This window comes from Cutaneotrichosporon cavernicola (genome assembly GCF_030864355.1).
Source record: "Cutaneotrichosporon cavernicola HIS019 DNA, chromosome: 5".
Lineage (NCBI taxonomy): Eukaryota > Fungi > Basidiomycota > Tremellomycetes > Trichosporonales > Trichosporonaceae > Cutaneotrichosporon > Cutaneotrichosporon cavernicola.
Genome location: NC_083397.1, coordinates 426,556 through 445,969, shown reverse-complemented (window position 1 = coordinate 445,969; position 19,414 = coordinate 426,556). Strand labels below are relative to the sequence as shown.

At 62.2% G+C, this 19,414-nt stretch overlaps 2 protein-coding genes across 2 annotated transcripts; both read left to right on the top strand.

Moving 5' to 3' along the window:
- Window positions 1-432: 432 nt before the first annotated feature.
- MDN1 (uncharacterized protein) lies at window positions 433-15,340 on the top strand (the record flags this gene model as incomplete). Its single annotated transcript, XM_060601330.1, has 5 exons — window positions 433-473; window positions 508-852; window positions 884-8,873; window positions 8,909-13,704; window positions 13,738-15,340. 5 exons carry the CDS (start codon window positions 433-435, stop codon window positions 15,338-15,340), a joined length of 14,775 nt encoding a protein of 4,924 aa, XP_060457835.1.
- A 232-nt stretch (window positions 15,341-15,572) lies between these two features.
- On the top strand, window positions 15,573-17,396 carry PSF3 (uncharacterized protein; the record flags this gene model as incomplete). Its single annotated transcript, XM_060601329.1, has 7 exons — window positions 15,573-15,620; window positions 15,773-15,900; window positions 16,120-16,263; window positions 16,298-16,337; window positions 16,427-16,562; window positions 16,597-16,663; window positions 16,868-17,396. The coding sequence occupies 7 exons, from the start codon at window positions 15,573-15,575 to the stop codon at window positions 17,394-17,396; spliced, it is 1,092 nt and encodes a 363-aa protein (XP_060457834.1).
- Window positions 17,397-19,414: the final 2,018 nt, after the last annotated feature.

Here is a 19,414-nt window from a genome sequence, read left to right as displayed (position 1 = left end):
TCCTGGAGGTAGCAGGAAGCAGTGTACACACGTGATGCGGTTGTAAATGTAATGGAGTCGAAGGGGAAGAAGGCCTGCGCGCCTGGGCCTCTTGCGCGATACCAGGTGACGCGCACAAGGAGACCCGGCGAGTCACTTGGTATCGCGTAAGCGATCGACGCGCTGCTGCTCTTGATACTGCTGATGGCAGCCAAGATGCTGATGTGATCAGATGAGATTAGCAGTAGAAAAGTCGCAAATCAGGCCTTTGTACAAGTTGGATTTGATAACGACCTCAACCGATTGCCACCCAAATGACAGGTGGAAAATTACCTCCACCAAGGATTTCTGACGCTCAGAAGTTGGGCGCGTCCCATCGCTCGCATCAACGCCGAAGTTTTGTTGACAGCGACAGAACAGCACCGGCAGCGTGATCCAACACAACACGCCAAAATGACGGATCAGGTTGACTCCCAGTCCGCCGAAATGTCACCGTGAGCTGCCACATTTGTGCTCAACTAATCTCAGCCCCTCCTCTACCTCCGACCTCCCATCCAACCTTCCCCCTCCTCCCACTCCGACCCCTCTGACTTGCGACCTAGCCCAGCGCGCCCACTTTCTCTTCTCCCAACTTGATGGGTTCCCCCTTCCCTCATCCGGAGCTGCTCCCGAGGCGCGCGGCGCATTCCTACTTTCCGAGCTCGCCGTGATCGCCGCTGTCCCTGGTGCCGCCGAGCCCGTGTTCAGATGTTTCGCGCCTCTGGCGCTCGACATCGTCGCGCGCTGGCTCGATGACAACCCCTCACAAGAAGTGTGGGAGGCGCGCTTGTTTATGCTGGCGGCCCTCGCCGAACCAAGGCCCGATCTATGGAGGTATGTCACCCCTCGTCTCCACTGACTTTAGTGTAATCATCGCATTCCTCCAGCGCTCTCCCTTCGCGCTCTCGCCCTTGGCGGTCCTTCCCGACCCAGTGAATGCGGATACGGACCGTACCCAGCGCCTTCTCCTCGCATACTGGCGCCTCTTGACTTCGGATCCCCGGCTGGCGAAGCGACTGGACTGGCCCACTGCCCCACTCCATGCCCTGCGAAGCCATCAAGACGCCGGTGTCCGTCTCCTCGCCGTCTCGGTGCTCTCCAAGATCCGGGGATGGAGCGAAAGCCGTCGCGCTGAGATGGAAGCATGTGTTGGTGGCGACGCACCGATCCTGTTTGCGTACGCCCTCAAGGCAGGGCAAGCTGTCCCAACCGTAGTGGACGGGTGGATGCTCCCCGTCCTCGAGGCACGGCGCGTGCGCGAGTACAAGGAGGATGCACTGGCTGAGGGTGAGATCGAGCCCTCCCTCTCCGCATCTGAGCTGTCACCCCGCACCGCTGTGGTCGGGGGACAGCTCCTCCTCCGTCAGCCGGGGGCTAGCAGTCTCGTCCATGTGCCGACGGCGGCGATGGACGCTGCCATCACGGGCGTCGCACCCCGCCTGCAGCGCGGCGTGCCAGTCCTCATCTCCGCCCCTCCCAGTGCGGGCAAGACCCACATCGTCCACTACCTCAGCGCGACGCTGTACCCTTCCCATCTCCCTACCTCGCGCATCCTAACCATCCCCCTCGCGGATACGACGATTGACGTGAAGAGCCTCATCGGGACGTACGTCTCCTCCCCCACCAAGCCGGGTACGTTTGAGTGGATGGAGGGCGCCCTCGCCAAGGCTGTGCGTGCCGGCCGCTGGGTCGTCTTCGAGGACATCGACAAGGCGTCCCTTGAGATGCTTGTCACCATTTCGGGGATCGCCAAATCGCTTGCCCTAGGACGCGTCGGCCGCCGCGCCTCGCTCCAGGTGCCAGGACGTGACGAAATCGAAGCAGGCGACGGCTTCGCGGTCTTCGCTACCCGCACGGTGCGCCCCGAGGCGGCGACACCACCAACGTTCTTCGGGCACCACGACTTTACGGAGGAGCACCTCGCCGCCCCGACCGACGAGGACATCCTGGCGATCCTCACCGCCCAGTTCCCCAGCCTCCCGCCGGCCGTCACTGGCGCTCTTGTAGGGGTGTGGCGCGACCTCCGCCCTCTGTCCAAGACCAGTGGACAGGTTAAGGCGCGAGACATTGGCCTGCGTGACCTGGAGAAATGGTGCGCACGTGTTGAGCGTGCACTCCCTCCAGCCGCTTCGCTCGCTGCTCTCGAGGCAGCTGGGAATAGCGCGTTCGCAAACGCCGTGTTCCAGGACGAGTGCCTGCTCGAGGCCGCCGACATCTTCCTAGCATCCCTAGACAACCGCGCCGGCTCGGCTGAGAAGGGCGCGAAGATGGTCGATATCGTCGCTGCCGGATTGGGAATGGAGGTTGAGCGCGCTACGTCGCTGTTGGAGAAGCGGCGACCTGGCCTCGAAGCCGAGCGCGGCGCGACCAAGATTCATGTTGGGCGGTACGCTATCGACACGGTGCCGTCCAAGAAGCGCAGGATCGCGTCCAACGACCAGCCGTACGCCCTCACCCGCCCATCGCTCGTTACGCTTGAGCGCATTGCCGCAGCAGTTGCGCTCGCCGAGCCCACCCTCCTCGTCGGTGAGACGGGTACGGGTAAGACGACGTCCGTGCAGCACCTAGCTACGCTCGTCGGAAAACCGCTCACCGCACTCAACCTCTCGACCCAGACCGAGACGTCTGACCTCGTCGGCGGCTTCAAGCCCATTGACGCCGTTGCCGCTGCGCGCACTGTTCACGCCAAGTGGCAGAAGCTCTTCACCGACACGTTCAGCGTCGCCAAGGGCGAGAATGCCAAGTACCTCGAGTTGGCGGGCAAGTTCCTCGCGAAGCGCAAGTGGGACAAGTGCGCTAAGATCTGGAACGATTCGGCTGAGCGCGCACTCAAGAAGCTCGAGAAGATGGAAAACCCCGATGGTGACGAACCTCGCAAGCGCCGCAAGGTCAGCAAGTCGGCGGCCCGCGCAATGGTCCAATGGCAGGCGATCAAGGTCGAGGTCGCCGACTTCAACCTGCACCATGTGCAGATGAAGAGCAAGCTCGTGTTCTCGTTCGTCGAGGGCCCGCTGGTCAAGGCACTCAAGAACGGCGAGTGGATCCTACTCGATGAGGTCAACCTCGCGTCCCAGGAGACGCTGGAGGCTGTGGCGACCATTCTTGAAGCACCAACGGCGTCGCTTGTGCTCACCGAGCGTGGCGACGTTGAGCCCGTCATGCGTCACCCTGACTTCAGGTTGTTTGCGTGTATGAACCCCGCCACAGACGTCGGCAAAAAAGACCTCCCTGCTGGCCTTCGTGCACGATTCACCGAGCTCTACGTTGCACCGCCTGACGATGACCGCGAGGCTCTCGTCTCCATTGTGGAAGGTTACCTCGGCGACGCGGCGGCGGGCGACCGCGGAGTCGTGCTGGATGTTGTTGAGCTGTACTCCACCCTCAAGCAGCTCTCGGCAGCCAAGGAGATTGTCGATGGCTCAAATGCTGCACCACACTACAGCATGCGTACACTTGCCCGTGCGCTCATGTTCGCTGTTCAGAGCGCGCCGATCTTCGGCCTCCGCCGCGGACTGTGGGAGGGTATCCTCATGGCGTTTACGATGAGCCTCGATGTCGAGAGCAACCGCAAGGCGCACGCCGCGTGTGAGAAGCATATTCTCATTCCGATGAAGAACGCTCGCGCCCTGCTCGGACAAGTGCCCACTCTCCCTGCCCAACTCGACGCGGACGACTTTGTGCGCTTCGGGCCGTTCTGGCTGCAGCGCGGGCCGCTCCCACCCGTCGAGGAGACGCGGTACATCATCACTCCCTCCGTGCAGGCCAAGCTCTCCGATCTCGCTCGCGTGATCCTTACCAAGCGCTATCCCGTGCTCATTCAGGGCCCGACATCGGCAGGTAAGACGTCCGCCATCGAGTTCCTCGCCCGCCAGACGGGGCACCGCTTCGTGCGCATCAACAACCACGAGCACACCGACATCCAAGAATACCTTGGCACGTACGTCACCGACCCGCAGACGGGCAACCTCGTCTTCCAGGAGGGTCTGCTCGTGACTGCCGTGCGCCAGGGCCACTGGATCGTGCTTGACGAGCTGAACCTCGCGCCCACCGACGTGCTTGAGGCCCTGAACCGTCTGCTCGATGACAACCGCGAGCTCGTAATCCCCGAGACCCAGGAGGTCATCAAGCCCCACCCGAACTTCATCCTCTTCGCGACGCAGAACCCCCCTGGCCTCTACGCGGGACGTAAGGTGCTCTCGCGTGCGTTCCGCAACCGTTTCCTTGAGGTGCACTTTGACGACGTTCCCAAGAGCGAGCTCGAGACCATCCTGTGCCAGCGTTGCGCTATCGCGCCCACGTACGCCAAGAAGATTGTGCAGGTTTTCGAGGAGCTGCGGCACCTCCGCCAGGCCAGTCGTGTCTTTGAGGCGAAGAGCTCGTTCGCGACTTTGCGTGACCTGTTCCGTTGGGCCGAACGTGGCGCTGTCGGATACCAGCAGCTGGCCGAAGATGGGTACATGCTCCTTGCCGAGCGCGCTCGCTCGGATGAAGACAAGGTCGTGATCCAGGAGGTCATCGAGAAGATTATGAAGGTCAAGGTCGATGTCGCGAACATGTACAAGCTCTTTGATGGGCGCGAGGATGGCGTCCTCTCGCGCCTGCCATTCCAGGCAGTTCCAGCTGGCGAGCTCGTGTGGACACAGGCGATGCAGCGCCTCTTCGCTCTGGTCGCCGCCGCGGCCGCACATGACGAGCCCGTTCTCCTCGTCGGCGAGACGGGATGTGGCAAGACGTCCGTATGTGAGGTCCTTGCAGCGGCGTTCGCGCAAAAGCTCGTCGGCATCAACTGTCACCAGAACATGGAGACCGCCGACCTGCTCGGCTCGCAACGCCCCGTGCGTAACCGTCTCGAACGTCGCGCGAAGGTGCTCGCGCGCATGACCGAGCTCGGTCTTCCGCACGGTCCCGAGGCGAGCGAAGACGACCTCGCTGCGTCCTGCGCTGCGGCTCTGAAGCGGGAGGACGTCGACGACGCGTTCCGCGCCGACGTGCGCGAGCTTCAGCGTGAGATCAAGCGCCTCGGTGCCTTGTTCGAGTGGGTGGATGGACCCCTCATTCACGCCATGACGGCCGGCGATCTCCTTCTCCTCGATGAAGTATCGCTCGCCGACGACTCGGTGCTTGAGCGTCTCAACTCGGTCCTCGAGCCTGGGCGCACCCTGGTCCTGGCCGAGAAGGGCGGCGTGGATATCGACGAGGCTACGATCGTCGCGCATCCCCACTTCCATGTCATCGCGACAATGAACCCCGGTGGCGACTTTGGTAAGAAGGAGCTCTCGCCTGCGCTCAGGAACCGCTTCACCGAGATCTGGGTGCCGGCCCTCAGCAACCGCGACGACATGCTTCAGATCATCGGCGAGAAGTGGCGGCACGACGCCTTGCGCCCCGCTGGCCCGCTCATCCTCGACTTCCTCAACTGGTTCGGTGAGCGGGCGGGCGACAGCTCGGGCCTGGGTTTGCGTGACATCCTAGCGTGGGTCAACTTCGCCAACGAGATGTATGGCGCGTTGAGTGTACCGACCGCATTCCACCACGGCGGCCAATTGGTCATTGTCGATGGTCTCGAGTCGCTGCCACAGGTCTCCGGCTCTTCTACGGCCACGATCGCTGCGCTGCGGAAGGACTGCCTCGCGAAGCTTACGGAGATGGCGCTCACCCTTGGGCCCCTCGACGCGGGGGCAGCGGACACCGCGTTCTCGGTGACCGACGGCAAGGTGTCTATTGGCGGCTTCGCTGTTCCTCGCGGCCCACTGGCTGCCGTGGATACCGCGTTCCGCTTCGAGGCACCCACGACCGCGCTCAACGCCATGCGCGTACTCCGCGGCTGCCAGCTGCCCAAGGCGATCCTACTGGAAGGTTCTCCGGGTGTCGGTAAGACGTCGCTCGTCTCGGCACTGGCGGCCACTGCCGGCTTCCACCTCCAACGCATCAACCTGTCCGACCAGACCGACCTTATCGACCTCTTCGGCTCCGACCTGCCTGTTGAGGGTGGAGCCGCCGGCGAGTTCCAGTGGCGCGACGCGGCGTTCCTCGACGCAATGCAGAAGGGTGACTGGGTCCTCCTCGACGAGATGAACCTCGCCTCCCAAACCGTTCTTGAAGGCTTGAATGCTGTTCTTGACCACCGCGGGACAGTGTATATCCCAGAACTGGGTCGCAGCTTCGACCGCCACCCTGCCTTCCGCGTCTTCGCCGCCCAGAACCCGCTCACGCAGGGTGGCGGGCGTAAGGGTCTTCCCAAGAGTTTCCTCAACCGTTTTACCAAGGTGTACCTCCAGGAGCACACCAGCGAGGACCTACTCATGATCTGCCGCGGTTTGTACCCCGAGCCTGAGCTTGTGCAGCTAATGATCGCCTTCAACGAGGCGATCCGCGAGGCGACCATGGTCACGCGTTCGATCGGCCGCGAGGGTAGCCCATGGGAGTTCAACCTCCGCGACCTGTTCCGCTGGTTCGGCCTGCTGGCCAAGCGCAACGGCCTCGAGATGACGTCCCATCCCGTCGAGCACCTCCGCACCGTCTACCTCCAGCGCTTCCGAAACGCACTTGACCGTGCTGCCGTGGCGGCCATCTTCGAGGATGCATTCGGCATCGCACCCTCGGCTCCCCGTCCGACACCCTTCACTACCCCCGGCTGGCTACAGATCGGTCACGCGGCGCTCCCCCGCGCCGCCTCCGCCTCTGTCGACACGCCTCTCCTTCACCACCAGCTCCCCCTCGCCGAGAGCGTACTCAAAGCGCTCGAGATGGGCTGGCTTGTCATCCTCGCCGGCGACAATGGCCGCGGCAAGCGTGACCTCGTGCGCGCCATTGCGGCGCGTGCCGGCCGCGAACTCGGCGAGTTCGCAATGCACCCTGGTGTCGACACGAGCGAGATCCTCGGCACATTCGAGCAACAGGACGCCTTCCGCGTCCTCGACGCCGCCACCCGCGCCGTTCGTACTGTACTGGAGGACGCGGCCGAGGCCCACCCCACCGCAGCGGCTCGCGTGCCGGAACTCCTTGCCGCCCGGACTCGGTGCGATGACCCGCGCCAGCTCGATGCGCAGCAGACTTTCGCCGCGCTGGCCCGCAGCATCCTCGCCGAAGCCGAGGCCGCCGGCATCCCTATCACACAGGCTGCTCTGGCAGTCGACGCTGTTGAACGTGGCTCGTCCTCCGGTTTCGCGTGGGTCGACGGGCAGTTGCTCCACGCCATCCGGAGCGGCGGCTGGTTCCTCGTCTCGGACGCCAACCTCTGCTCCGCCTCTGTTCTGGACCGCCTGAACTCGCTCTGTGAGGTCGACGGCGTCCTCGTCATGGCCGAAAAGGGTAGCGCGTCTGGCGCACCGGAGGTCATCAAGCCCCATCCGGACTTTAGGTTGTTCATGACGTACGACCCGCGACACGGCGGCGAGCTGTCGCGCGCGATGCGGAACCGTGGCGTCGAGCTGTATGTGGACGCTCCGCCCATTGAGGCGACCATCACCAGCGAGAGCACATACGCGCTCGCCGAGACCTCCACCCTGCGCTCTGCCGAGAACCTCTCCTCGTCGTACGATGAGGCGCTCTCGCAGCCCAGCTTTACGGCCAACCTTGCTGCGCATCAGAGCCGTACAGCTCTCGTCCCGCTTGCGCGCCTCGCGGCCTTGGGTGACGAGAATCTCGGTGCTGCGATCGACTTCCTCTCGAACCCGCGCATCGCGGAGCTCCTCTCGGCGCAGACGGCAATCTTTGCGCCCAAGCTGGACACCCTCGCCGCCGAGGTGCCGTTTGATCTCGCGCTCGACGCTAATGTCGGAAGCCACGCAGACTTCATCCTCTTCCGCGCGCTCCAGCTCGTGCTCCGCAACGACGCCGCTCGTGCGGTGACTGACGAGTGGATCAGTGTATCAGCGCACGCCAAGACCATACTCGCCGCCAGCGCGGTCACCGCTCGCCGCGGCACGGCCAAGCGTAAGCCCGCCGTTGGGGATGGCGTGTACCCCCTCCTCAACCTTCTGCGGGACACGCTGACTGCTGCGACGCTGGACGCAGCGGCCAATTCCAGCGGCGGGGCACTCGAGGCTGCCGAGCGCGTGCTCATGTTCACTGCGCTTCTCGAGAATCATTGCCGCACTGAGACATTCGACTACTCGTCCGTCCAGTTGCTCGCTAGTTGGCTGGCCGAGGAGCTCAGCAACATTGCCCATGGGAAGGATGTCCGCGTTGCCCTCAGCGCTCTCGGCAAAGCTACGGAGCTCACTCGTGGCCTGGGCCAGGCAGGCGTCTGGTCGCTCTTCCGGCCCGAGCTCACGCCCGCTCAGCGGGCCTCTGTCTCGCGCCTCGTTGACCGCTTGGACGGGGTGGCCGACGCCCGCCTGCGCTCCGACACGGCGCAGGCGCTTGCGGTCGCGGCATCCGATGAGGCCCAGCTCGCTGACCTCTCGACGCTCATCGACAGCCTCCCTCGCCGTCCCGATGAGTCCACTGCGGCGGACACTCCGTGGTCCAACGCAGCAGTCGCGCGCGTGATCGAGCTCGATGCACTCAACGCGGCGGTGGCTGGTACCAGCACCGGCAGCGCGCTTGGCCTGCTTGCCAGTGCGGCTGACGCGCGTCCGGCCGACCTGGTGAGCATGCAGCGCCTCACGACGCCGGGCGCCAAGCTCGGCGCGGTGGCCGCATGGCTTAACCGCATATCCACGAGCCTGTTTGAGCCCGTAGCGCTTGCAGCTGCTCTGCGTTTCTCCCAGGTCAAGGTCACGCCCATGGCGCAGCTGTCGAGCATGGACGACGCGCTCAAGTTTACGACGCAGAGCACGCTGTGGGGCGCGACTCGTGGTGCCGACCGCGCCGGCACAGCCGGCAACCTCGCTTTCGCACTGCTTGGCATGGTGAGTTTAGACCACTTTGAGGAAGCTGACAGCAGGTCCTTGGCGCGTTTGGCGTCACGCTCACGAATGAGGACAACAAGCCCGTCCTCTCTCCTGGCGAGATGGACGAGGCAACGACTACCTACCTCCAGAACGCGTTCAACACCCGCCTCGCGCCCGCCATCGTCGAGGCACAGGACGGCAGTCTCCGTGCCCTTGGGCACCTTTGGCACGGACTCGGCCGCTTCGTGCTCGACCTGTTCGTGACGAATGTCCCGATTGACCCCGGAGTCCGCCGCGTGCTCCTCGGCGAAGTGGTTTCTTCCCAACTTTCACTCGTTGCAGACGAACTCGACGTGGTTACGCACACTGAGGGCGTTCTTAAAGGCGTGAGCGACAGTGCGCGCGCAGCAGCTCTCCGTGCTCGCGCCGCAGCGCTGCAGGTCGAGGGTGAGGCGCTCGGCCCCACCATCGAGCGGGAGACCAACGCCGCCCGCCTGGGCCACCTCTTCGCCGAGGTGTTCAGCTTCATCGACGACGTGCTGGACAAGGACAGCTCGCTCCTCCACGCGCTTGAGAACCGCGCCAACGCCGCGACTGCGCGTGAGGATGCGTTCCAGCTCGCATCTGCTGCCTTCGTACAGCGTCTTAGCGCCTACACCGACCTCGCGGACCTTGCCGAGCCTGTCGTCTTCGGCATTCTCTGCGTCAAGTTCGGGATGCGCTGCCTCGCGCGCGACCTCGCGCTGAGCAAAGCCAACCCGCCCACCGCAGTTGGGCCTCTCGTGTCCTTCCCCACCGTCGCCTCCCTGACCTCCCTCCAGATTCTTCCCAAGGAGGTCAAGGAGCCCTCGCTAGCCAGTATGCGCGCAGACCTCCTCGCGGCCCTCGCACACGCGCGCGACTCCGTCGAGGCAACCCAGCGCCGCGAACATGTGCCGGGCCTCGTTGGTGGCCTGGACCGCCTTTACGCGGCGTGGAGCGCGATCCGCAAGCGCGAAGAGCAGGAGGCTCTCGACGCTGAGAGCATGTTCCGTGTCCGCAAGACGGACATTGAGGTGCCTGACGACGCTGAAATCGAAGCCAAGGAGTTCGCTCAGCTTTTCCCGACTTACGAAGAGGACGAGGATGAGGCGATGGAGCAGGACGTGCAAGAGGAGAAGCAGGACAAGCAGGACAAGCACAAGGCCAAGTTCACGCCCGCGCAGATTGCCGCCTTCCACACGCTTGTTCTCGGCTCCTTCGGCGGGCACGCCGATGTGGGTAAGACGCTCAAGTCTACCGTCGACGACGTGCTCTCGCGCTTCGAGGCGTCGTCCTTCCGCGAGGACCTCGACGCCTCCTCCATTGCCTTCCAGGTCGCAACCCTCCACCGCCGCCACGCTGAAGTCAAGACAAGCGCGGCCCAGGCCAACTTCTACTTCGACCCGAACGAGTTTGAGGTCCGCAAGGGCCAGGCGCTGCTTGAGCGCCTGCGTGCGCGTCTCGACACGCTTGTATCCGAGTGGCCAGACCAGATGGTGCTCCAGCACCTGCGCGAGCGCGTTCTGCGCATCCTGCAGATCGACGTGCGCGCGCCCGTTGCCAAGGTTCTTGCTGCGCTCGAGCTGCTCCTCCTCCACACTGACGACTGGGAGCCGTACGCAAACCGCGAGAACAGTCTCAAGGCCTACCAGTTCGAGGTGTCGTCGCTGATCATTGGGTGGCGCCGTCTCGAGCTCGCCTCGTGGGTGCGCCTCCTCGACGACCAGGCGCGGCAGTACATCGACAAGGACGATGAGTTTACGCTACGCCTGTACGGAGCGCTCATCCATGGTACTGTCTCCGCCGATGACCCCGAGAAGTACATCGCGACGGCTCTACCTGTGGTCTCGGACTACCTCAGCCAGGCGACGCTCGGCAGCTTCGCGCATCGCCTGGCGGTGCTTGGCGCGTTCGAGCGCATGGCCTCCGAGCTCGCCACCAGTGAGGCGACCAATGCTACTGCGCTCGGCCACGTCGCTGCCGTGCTGAACAACGTTATCGCGCATGCGCAGCTCTTCGCGCCCCGCATTCGCGAGTCGCTCGAGAGCCAGCGCAAGGTCATCGACCGCGCTGTCAAGGACTTCGTCAAGCTCGCCTCGTGGAAGGACATCAACGTCTTCGCACTCAAGGCGAGCGCCCAGAAGAGTCACAGGCAGCTGCACAAGAACATCCGCAAGTTCCGCGAGGTGCTCCAGCAGCCGGTCTCGCCGATCTTGACGGACCTCGGTTCCATCTGTCCGCAGGACCCCGCGGTGACGAGCCCAGCCCACACGTCCGAGCTCGTCACGGTCTCCGCCCTCCCCGAGACTGCACTGACAGCACGCGCTGCGGGCCCTGCGCTTCCCCCTCTTCTTAAGAAGCTGCCCGACACTCTGGCGCGGTATGAGAAGGTGCACGCCGGCGCGCGTCCTCTTGCGGCCACAACGCGCGCCGACCAGCTCGAGGACATGGCCATCGAGATCATCGAGACGGCTGCCATGCTGCAGAAGGCCACACCCGCGACTCTGACCAAGGAGAACACCAAGATTGTCAACAACCTCACATCGCGTAAGCGTAAGGCCTTCGCCGACCTCCTCAAGACGCTCCGCGCGTGCGGGTTCTCCCAGAGTGTGCCAGCCGACAAGCTCGCCAAGCAGCAGAGCTCTTTGTGGCTCACCTCGCGCCCCGCTCTCACCGTTGACGATCTGCCGGTCGCCTTTGATTCTGCGGGCGTGACCAAGGTCGCAGACTACCACCACCGCCAGGGTGTGCTGATGCGTGCCCTGCGTACCGCGTTCAACGGCCACTCTCCGGACATTGCCAGCGGCGACCTCGCCCGAGGCATCGGCTTCGCGGAGAGCTTGTACGCCGCCGCTTTGGGAGAGCAGGCAATTCTCTCTACCCAGCTCTCGACATTGTCCAAGTTCAACTCCGTCCTCCGCCGGCTGCATACCTGCGCCAAGGCCGCCGCCCTCGCTGGTGGCGTTGTCCAGACGTTAGAGAGGGCGGAACTCGATGCGTGCCACCTTCACGATGGCCTGCGCGAGGCCGAGGACGCAGTGCGTGCCTTCCGCGAGCTCCAGGGCGTGCAGTTGGGGACTGAGCTTGCCGATATCCACACTTTCCGTCAGGAGGTGGGGCTGCTCATCAATGCGCTCGAGAATGCGCTTGGTGCGTGCCGTGCCGCCGAGTGGCCACTCTACGGCCATCAGGAGGCTCAGCTCGCAGACCGCGCTGGCGACCTGTTCCGCCTTGTCGTCGCCTCGTGCGAGACGCACGCTAAGGCTGCGCCCGACCTTGCGCACATCTATGTGCCGCTCGGCAAGATGGTCGCGGGCATGGGCTCGGTATCTGCACTTAAGACCGCCAAGAATATACCCGAGGCCATTTGGACGCAGAGCGATGAGCTCATCTCCGCGTTGCTTGTTGTGGCGCAGTCGATTGACAACACCCCTGCTGAGGAGGTCAAGGAGGATGAGTACGGGCACATCCCCAGCGCGTTCTCCCGGCAGGCCAAGGCTGTGAACTCACTGCGTGTCGGCGAGGTGCTTGGCCGCCTTGGCGCCTTCGCGACATCCATGTCAACTTGGCTCGCCCACCGCGAGTCCTCCAACGCGCCCGCAGCACTTGCCCGCGTCCTTCCCTTCGTTGAAGTACTCGCCCAGACTTTTGCGCAGTCCGTTGCTGCGCACCTCGCTGCCACTAAGGCCATCTACAAGCTCAACTACGTCGTCGCGCGCGTCATGCTCGACATTGCTCAGAAGGGCTTCTGCAAGCCGCAAGAGGAGAGCGATGATGCGCAGGATGGCGAGGACGGCGAGGTTGAAGGCACCGGCATGGGTGCTGGAAGTGGTGAGAAGAACGTGTCGAACGAAATCACCGACGAGAGCCAGGTCGAAGGCCTGCAAGGTGAGGAGGAGCAGGAGGAGGAGCAAAACGGCGACAAGGGCGACGACGACGACGAGAACGTCGACATGGAGAACGACTTTGAGGGCGCCCTCGAGGACGGCAAGGAGAAGGAGGAGGGCGAGGAGGAGGAAGAGGGCGAGGAGGAACTCGACGACCACGTTGGCGATGTCGACCCTCTCGACCCGGGCGCCGTCGACGAGAAATTCTGGAACGACGAGAAGGACGAGAAGGAGGAGGAGAAGAAGGAGAATGAGGGCCGTGAGGACCTCATGGACGAGAAGACGGAGGAGACTGGGGAGTCAGAACTCGCTGCCAAAGACGAGCAGAGCAAGAAGCGGGACGAGAAGAAGGACAAGAAGGAGGATGCGGCCGAGGGCGAGCAGTCCGAGGAGAAGGAGCAGGAGAGTAAGCAGCAAGACGGCGGAGAGGGCGAGGAGGAGGGCGAGGAATTCGAAGAGCACGAGGCCCCCGAGGGCGAGGACGACAATGATAACGATAACGAGGGCGCCGATATGCCCGAGCAGGACAATGTCGCTGCACCCGAGGGCGAGACGCTCGACTTGCCGGAGGACCTCGACCTCGGCGAGGAGGAGGATGGCGACGACAACGAGCAATTTGACGACGACATCAAGATGGACGACGGCGAGCCTGAGGGCCTCGACATGGAGGACCACGGGCGGACTTCGGACCAGGAGGACGAGGGGGAGGCCGAAGAGAATGCACCGGACGCCACGGGCGTCACGGAGGACGACGCGCAGCCGGAGGCGGAAGAGGCCCTCAACCAGGACCTCGACGTGAGCTCTGGCGAGGCGCAGCAGGAAGCTGCGAGCGCCGGCCAGGGCGGCACTGCGCAGGCCGACAAGGACGACAAGGCTGGCGACGAGGATGAGGAGATGGGCGGTGAAGAGGACGAGGATGAGGCTGAGGCCGAGGCTGAAGGGTGAGTTGACGTATCTGACGGAGCTAATCTCAGTGCGACCAACGTAGCACCCCAGGGCGCTGGTGGCACCGACGAGCAGGAGGCCTCGGGCGCAACGGACAGCAGCGGCGCGCCGCTCCCGAACGAGGGTGAGCCGCAGCAGGATCGCAGCCTCGGCGATATCATGAAGGAGATTGTGCGCCGCCGCGACGAGATCCTGAACAAGACGGAGCGCGAGGAGGTGACGGACAACGCGGATGCACAGGAACAGGCCCCTGGCCAGGTCGAGTACCTGAACGACGGCGATGCCGACGACGACAACACGATGCAGGCACTCGGGGCGGCTCGCGAGGAGCAGCAGAAACTCGAGGATCTTAAGATTGTCGACGAGGAGGAGGAGGCGGCACCCCAGGCTATGGACGAGGACGATAACGAGCCTGAGGAGCAGGCGGAACCCGCCGATAAGCCCGTGCGCGAGCACGAGAGCTTCCGCCGCGAGAAAGGGGAGACCGATGACAGCTTTGGCGCCGAGAAGGCGCTCACACAGGCCGAGATTGGCGGAAGCGCACCGACCGCTGGCGACGCGATGGACGTTGACGAGGACGAGGGCGAGGAACTGGCGACCGAGGCTCGTCCAGACGAGGGCGACGTCGACGTCGAACTCACCGTCGCCTCCCCCACTCAGGCGGGCGAAGCGGACGGTGCCGAGGATCTGTGGCGCCAGTACGCCTCGCTCACCTCGGACCTGAGTTACGCTCTGTGCGAGCAGCTCCGCCTCATCCTGGAGCCGACTCTCGCCACGCGGCTGCAGGGCGACTTCCGCACCGGCAAGCGCCTGAACATGCGCAAGATCATCCCTTACATCGCCTCCGAGTACACGAAGGACAAGATCTGGCTCCGGCGTACCAAGCCGTCTCGTCGCGAGTACCAGGTGCTCCTTTCGCTCGACGACTCGCGCTCCATGGCCGAGAGCCAGTCTGTGCACCTCGCGTACCAGACTCTCGCGCTGGTCTCGCAGGCACTCACCAAGCTCGAGGTTGGCCAGGTCGCCATCGCACGCTTCGGCGAGGGCGTGGACGTGCTGCACGAGTTCTCCGACGCTGGGTTCTCCGATGCAGACGGCGCAAAGGTCATGCGTGCCTTCAAATTCGACCAGCACCGTACCGATGTAGCTGCGCTGCTCGAGCGCACACTGTCCTACCTCGCCGAGGCGCGTGCGAAGAACGCCAGTGCATCCGCGCCGGACCTGTGGCAGCTGCAGATCATCATCTCGGACGGCGTGTGCCAAGACCACGGCCGCCTGCGGACGCTGCTCCGCCGCGCCCTCGAGGAACGCGTCATGGTCGTCTTCCTCGTCGTCGACAACCTCGACTCCGCTCCGTCCGGTGTCAACACCCCAGGCCTCGCCACGGGCACCAACACCCCCTTCTCGGGCGCGAATACACCCGTTATGGCCCGCCCCCGCCGCTCGATCCTCTCCATGCAGTCGATCACCCCGACTGTCATCAACGGCGTCAACGACTTCGTCATGACGCGATACCTCGACACGTTCCCATTCGAATTCTACGTCGTCCTGCGTGACGTCGAAGCACTTCCTGGCGTGCTGGCCGATACGCTGCGACAGTGGATGGCGCGTGTGTCCCAGTCCCAAGAATAACATGTACAGGAGACTTTTTAGCATTGCATTCATACCCCATAGACATCTGCATTTGTTTGGTTCCACTGCTAAGGTGGGAGCGGGAGCAAACGCGTCGCCCAGGGACGCGACTGGTCATTAGCATGACCCATTTTGATTTCGCGTTCAACTCAACCGTCAACTCTCAAACTCATATCCACCCCACTCTCATCGCTGTCATCACACATCACGGCCTCGGAGCCGCGCAAATACTATGGAAGACGAATACTACTCGCTCACGTCCATCCTCGCCGACCAGCATGTGAGTGCAGCTTTGGCAGGTGTGGAACAGCTGCAAGATCACTCCTTCACTCATTCTTTCCCTCCCTTCTATCATGGCAGCTGTCAAATAACATGGCTCAATGTGGCCCTCACCTCCTCAGCCCTTGGCCGATTCCTGTCAGCTGACACCAGAAACTGCCATGCACGTTCACGCTTGATGTCCCCGGCCTTGGGTATCTTGAGGGCGGAAGTGAGGAGCATCTCCAGTCCGGCACGAAGGTCGAGTTGCCATTATGGCTCGCACGGACCCTGGCGCAGAAGTGAGTCCGGTGTTGTTGGCGATAGGGGGCAACCTGCTGCCTTGTTCGTCGATGTAGCAGGATGTTCCTCTCACTCCATGCAACCTTCCTTCCTTCAACGTCTCCCTCCACAAACCACCCTTCAGCCTCCTTCCTCCTGCCGCCCCCCCCGCGCCCTCTTTCTCTCCAACCGCCCAACTCAATCTCTCATTACCTCTCTAGTCGGCATACTCACACCAGCGAATTCGCGACGTTCACCGTCCCACAGCCGTTCACGCAACGTATCCGGGCGAACTTGAACGCCAGCGCGCCCGCCGTCAAACTCAGTAGCCTTGTTGGCGCCGGAGGATGGTGGTACCGCTTCGGAGCGGCGATTGCCAAGATGTTAGCTTCACCCAGTTAGACAAGCTGACAGCAGTTGGGACAGTGGTGATAGCCTGCTCGCGATGTTGCTGAAGGTATGTTTAGCTGAACGTCCGGCATTTCAGCAGACTGTGTCTTTGTCTCTCATTTAGCTTTCCCTATGAGAGGCGCGAGCTGACTTCAGGCCTTCACAGACCGCCTACCTGCTCTTGAAGACCTCGCAGCACACCACGCGAGCATGGACATCAGCTCCATCCCCGAAGGTACAGCTGGCACAGGAGAAGTGTTCCGCGAGGGCATGGAAGCAGATGAGCGAGAATGTGAGTTATGATCTGGCAGTCAAGCTGACATCAGTGTTCGCAATTGGGCAGGAGAGCGGGCGGATGGTCAAGAGGTGGCACGACTCGTCGTGGGCGCAGAGGTAGGTTGTATACTAGACATGCATAGATCAGACTTGTACAGCTCCAAGATCGGATAGGCTCCGTCGCTGACGTTCTCACTGGACACACTAGCCGTCATGCTGTCCACTTGCCAATCTCACGAGTTGCCATGATGCTCAAGGAACTGCGACACGTCCACGCATAACCTACAAGTACATAACTCCTTCATCAACCCAACCCACCAGATACTACGCCATGCCTGTCCTCCTCCAGCAGCCAACAACCCCAGCTCAGACAACTGAAGCCGCCGCGGTACCCACGACGGCCATCATCGGAGCCGTGCTCGCCGGTGTGGTGGCACTCCTCCTCGCTGGTGCCTTTGTGCGCCACAAGCGGCTGATGTGGAGCCTCCTCAAGACTCCGGCTCACGACTTCGGGCTCTCAACAGTGCCGGCCGTAGACCATTGGCCTGGCCCGGCGTTCCCTCCAGCCCTCCACAACACCTCCCCACTTCCCTCCATCCCACACCAAGCTGAGCCCTCGTCGGTGTCGGTACCATCCCCGTCCAAGGACCATCTCCCATGCACATCATCTGCACAGTCTTCCAACAGGAGCCTGGAATCGCACCACGTCCAGTCGGCCGACAGCATCAACGCAAGTCGGCCCATCGTCGCCAAGCCCGTGATCGCGGCCGTCCCTCCACGTCCTCAAGACTTGGGTCCTCCATACCAGTTCCCCAAGGTAGCGTTTGAGGGAGGAGGAGACACTCGCTGAGATTTCAGCGGGATGGACTGGATAGTTGGCCTTTGTTAGCCTTCGGTTGCTCTTTGGCTTTGGACGCCGGACATGAGACGTGGATCTTCATGCAGGCAATGACGTCGTGTGCCCTTTAGGGCCACCTTTTGTTAGACGAGGATACGGGAGGAATAAAAAACACCCGGAAGGGGTAGCCATGAGCATGGCAACCGGGGTCTATCAGACACGGCCAAAGACGAGTGCCACTCAGTTTCACTCGTGCCAGTTTGAATGTCTGAGATGGGAGATATGGTCCTTTCTCGGCCGGCTTCAAATTCCTGCGCTCCTGCTTCCAGAACCGCTCTGTCCAGCTAAAAGAGGAGCTCAGATATCTCCAAGCAACTATAGGTCACGACGGGGGTCGAGCCCGCGATCTTCTGATGTACCATTCGTAGTCAGAAGCGATGCCATTTCGCCACGCGCCCGATGGATGTTGTGAATTTCTGGTAGCTTATCTTCGGCTCGCGATGGGCAAGAAGAGCGGGAACGGCTTGAGAAAGCTCTTTTCAAGTTCTGGAGAATTTGGAGAGGCGGCTGCCAGATGTTGGCAAGTTCGTGGGATCCAGGGATAAGATGTATGGTGAGGTAGGGAGAGAAAACAGTCAACGACCGCCACACCATCTTCTCCTGCACATCCCTAAGCTAAGGAGATAGCTAGGTGGGGTTTCTCTCACACGGCCCAGAAACACCCGGTTTCTCAAAATGAAGAGATTGACGAAGCAATCTCGCCGTGCGATGTCCTCGCCGGGCTCCTCCCCAAACATGTTAGGTGTGGTGCCTCCAGATTGAACTGGAGGTCCTCCGGGATGCAGGAAGGTAGCTCTGCAATAGCCCGTGTGGAGGGGTGATGTGTAGATGCATCGAAACGGTACTGCGGGCTAGGTAGATATACGAGGTGGAGTGGCCTGTGCGATACGTGCGGGAGCAAAATTTCGGGCTTGGTGGCACTTTTCTGTCGCCAACTCCAGGGCAGTTTCCTACAAAACAACCACAACGCCACATCAGACGCTTTAGCTCAGTGGGAGAGCGAGCGAGTGAAGCTTCAGCACCATTCGTTCGGTCGTGTGTTCAATCCACACAAGCGTCAGTATCTGCTCAGAGTACGAGCATCCCATCTTCTGGATGGGGTGTGAGGGGAAGGGAAGTGATTGAGGAAGTTTTTGGTCCAGTGCCAGCCAATAGATGAGACGAGTACGGTCGCCAGGTTTTCATTGGCGTCACTGTCTCTTCTGTAGGTTGGATGAGATTGAAGGTAACAGAAGATGGGGATGGAGTGTCAGCCAACAGAGTGTTTCCACGAAAAGGAGTTGGCCACACGAGACTGTGTTGGAGACACCACATTGATCGCCACATTGGCATTCTCATATGGCATGTCACGTTTCTGGGCCGGGACGAAATCATAACCGCCTTGCTTCCCTTGGGCAGATGCAAATGGGGGAAGGGTGGGAAGGATGAGGTGTTAGGTGGCGATTCCATCGCCAGCCATGCGACGAGTTCGTGTACAACTGGTTCACCACATCTCCTGGGTGAAGCTGGATAGCCCAAAAGATCTGCGCACGCTCTAGAACGTACTAGCCTCGTGTGGGGCTCGAACCCACGACCGAATGATCAACCGGAAAACCAGCATAAGAGTCATTTAATCTACCGACTGATATAACGAGGCTGCGGTTATTATGGATTTGGGAAATAGTATGTTCGGGCCCGGGGGTGCTAGAAAGGCAACCTGAATGTAAGGCGGGTGTGGGAAGCATTGGCAACGCAGTTGGGGCCGACTGGGGTGCGTTAAAGGTGGGACTGGAGTAGAAGGTGAGGAAGGAGGGAAGGTTGGTTGGAAGGTTGTGAAAAAGTGATTGCGGCGGGGATCGATCGGCATGAATTTGTTGTGAAGGCACATGCTTCTGCACATTCACGACTCGTTTGGTTGCTTGATTCCACCTCGCGCCTGCTCCTCTAAATTATGGCTCTCTACTTGCGCGAATGGTGGACTGATATTGGGG